Raw genomic sequence first — 2,500 nt, 5'->3', positions numbered from 1 at the left:
ATTAATCAAAGTAAAAAGCCCCCCATGCAGGCACACAGATGGGAGGCAAAGTGATGAGCACAATTATTGACTGACGGTTGAAATCCTTAGTAGACAGAAGAATTGATGAAACACAGTCAGTGTTCCGTTTGACCTGAATAAGAAATGAGTCGGAGAGGACAAAATGTTATGTCAATATTTAAAGGTGGAGTCAGCGATTCTGGAGAACGCTTTTTGTCAAAATCTGTGATCTCCTCATGAAATACATCTGGTGTTGGTACACACTACAGCCTAGCCTGTGTAGACTGGCATGTTGCTAGCTACGTTGGGCCTTCTTTGTTTACATACCAGTTTACAGAGCCTAAGCTGTGTATTAACACCAGATTTTTAAGTAGCGGACCTTCACTGGATTTTGATAAAAAGGCATTTTGACAACAATCGTTCTGCAGAATCACTGATTCTACCTTTAAATAGTATAACCTTGATGCATTACTCATTTAAAATTGTTCCATTTATAATCAAGATTGAACATAACCGATAGAAAACCTCTAGTGTACACATTTACAAAACAAAAAAGATTAGCACAGACATAACAAATAAAAAAAATTAGGCCTACTCATTGTGGATATCTTATCTTTGCAATGCGTGTGTGTGTGTGTGTGTGTGTGTGTGTGTGTGTGTGTGTGGGGCAAAGGCATAAGCTTTCCTCCTCCCTACATGGGTGCCATACCTAGTGGAAACATACTGAAAAACAATGCAAACAGAAACACTTTTTTAAAAGGAGATGTTAAAAATACAAACTGTATAGCTGCACAAGGTGTTTAAAGGCACTGATGGTAAAGTGCTTTTTCGAATGTGTGCTCAGATTGAGGGTGTTAACGTTTCCTATGAAGTGTTACAGTGCCATCTAGTGGCTATTTTGGCAATTACACCAATGTTGATTAAATACTACAGAAAAACACATGGTCATGGCCATTGTTGCCATTAGGCCGGCATTGATGTATAAGATGTACTATATAGACTATAAAGACCTATTATGTAAATTCTCCCAGAGTATTAAAAAAAAACTCTCTTTATCTCTACCTCCACCTTTCTGAAAACTAAAAATGGGATTATGAGAAAAAAAAATGTAAAGGGTTTTTTGGACACTACACCATGGAAAAACGAAAATGTTCCAATAGAAACCCTAATAACAATGTAGCCTATAACCTGAAAACTCACATAACATAACTTTTAACATATATTTTAGGACAATAAAACGTTAATATTTACATACGTGTCTTTCTTTGTCCATGTTTCACAGGAGTGCCAGTTTCTCCCAGGCCCAGCGGAGTAGCCACCTGTTTGCGGGGAGCGATGCGGCCGTTCAGAAGCTGTCCCATGGCTTCTCCCACTGTCTGAACGGGATGGGCGCTCAGCTGCACGGCTTCTACAGTTTACCCAAACCAGGGAAGCACCAGCTGGGAGGGGGAGGGGGTGGTCCTAACGATGACTCCCCCGAAGAGGCCTGCTACGTCCTGCCCCGGGGCTTCAGCACGGAGGCGCCCACACACAGCGCGCTTGGTTTTGGCGACACGGCCGATTTAGAAGACAACGAAGAAGAAGTGTATACCTTCAAAACGCCGTGCAACGCCCTAGCGACCATGCATAGCAACATTGAACGCCCGACTGACAATTACGACATTCCTACGACGCCCGGATCCTTCTACCAGATCCCGCGGACTTTTGATAAGAATCACAACGCGTTGACGCCGGCCAGCTCCGAGTCATCGTGTGTTGTCGCCCCGCCCCCTCGACCCCCCAAACCCAGCCAGGGGGGAGAGGGGGGGCAGTGGGGCAGCCCGCAGTCGCTAGGCAGCCAGAACGGAGACATGATGCTAACGACAGCGGTGTCCGTCATCCCGAGAAGGAATACTCTACCGGCTGTGGAGAACATAAGGCTGCATAGAGGTATAGTATAGTTAATGTTGTTATATCAGTGATTTAAGGTGAGGTAGGGGAGAATGGGGTTGGTAGGCACTCTTTTTACTCAAGTGTGAATTTCTCATCAAAATTTCAAAGACAGCGCATTCTGGTATTGAGATATAACGAATGTGACAACCAACCCATGTGACATATAACCCTGTTGTCCCCTACTACTGCCTTTTATTTATTCTAGTAGGCTATTAAAGAAGACTAATGCAATGGAAGCAAAATAGACAAACATGTGCCTTCCTTGTCTCACCTTAACTGCTTTCTTAATACGTTCCTCTTAAACCCTGCTTGTTTCTATGAACAATCTCAGTTGACTCATATAAAGATCATTCTAATGCTTGCATTTCACATTTCCTGTTTTTTCGGATACAAATCTGTCTTGTTCACTCCATTTTCCTGTGGTGTATCGCAGTGACTTTGCACTCCCTCTCTCTCTCTCCCCTTTCTCTGCCCTCTCTCTCTCTCTCTCTCTCTCTCTCTCTCTCTCTCTCTCCGCTTTCTCTGCCCTCTCTCTCTCTCTCTCTCTCTCTCTCTCTCTCTCTCTCTC

General features: G+C 43.7%; 1 protein-coding gene across 1 annotated transcript in view; it reads left to right on the top strand.

Moving 5' to 3' along the window:
* gab2 (GRB2-associated binding protein 2) overlaps positions 1 to 2,500 on the top strand; it is a 56,409-nt gene that overhangs the window by 47,983 nt on the left and 5,926 nt on the right. Inside the window, exon 5 of the mRNA XM_080025301.1 lies at positions 1,283 to 1,929. Coding sequence (XP_079881427.1) covers positions 1,283 to 1,929 — 647 coding nt within the window. The remainder of the gene's footprint in view (positions 1 to 1,282; positions 1,930 to 2,500) is intronic.

The sequence above is a fragment of the Ammodytes marinus genome, assembly GCF_949987685.1.
Source record: "Ammodytes marinus genome assembly, chromosome: 3".
Lineage (NCBI taxonomy): Eukaryota > Metazoa > Chordata > Actinopteri > Uranoscopiformes > Ammodytidae > Ammodytes > Ammodytes marinus.
The sequence above is the reverse complement of the archived record's forward strand: the minus strand, read 5'-3'. Positions and strand labels throughout refer to the sequence as shown.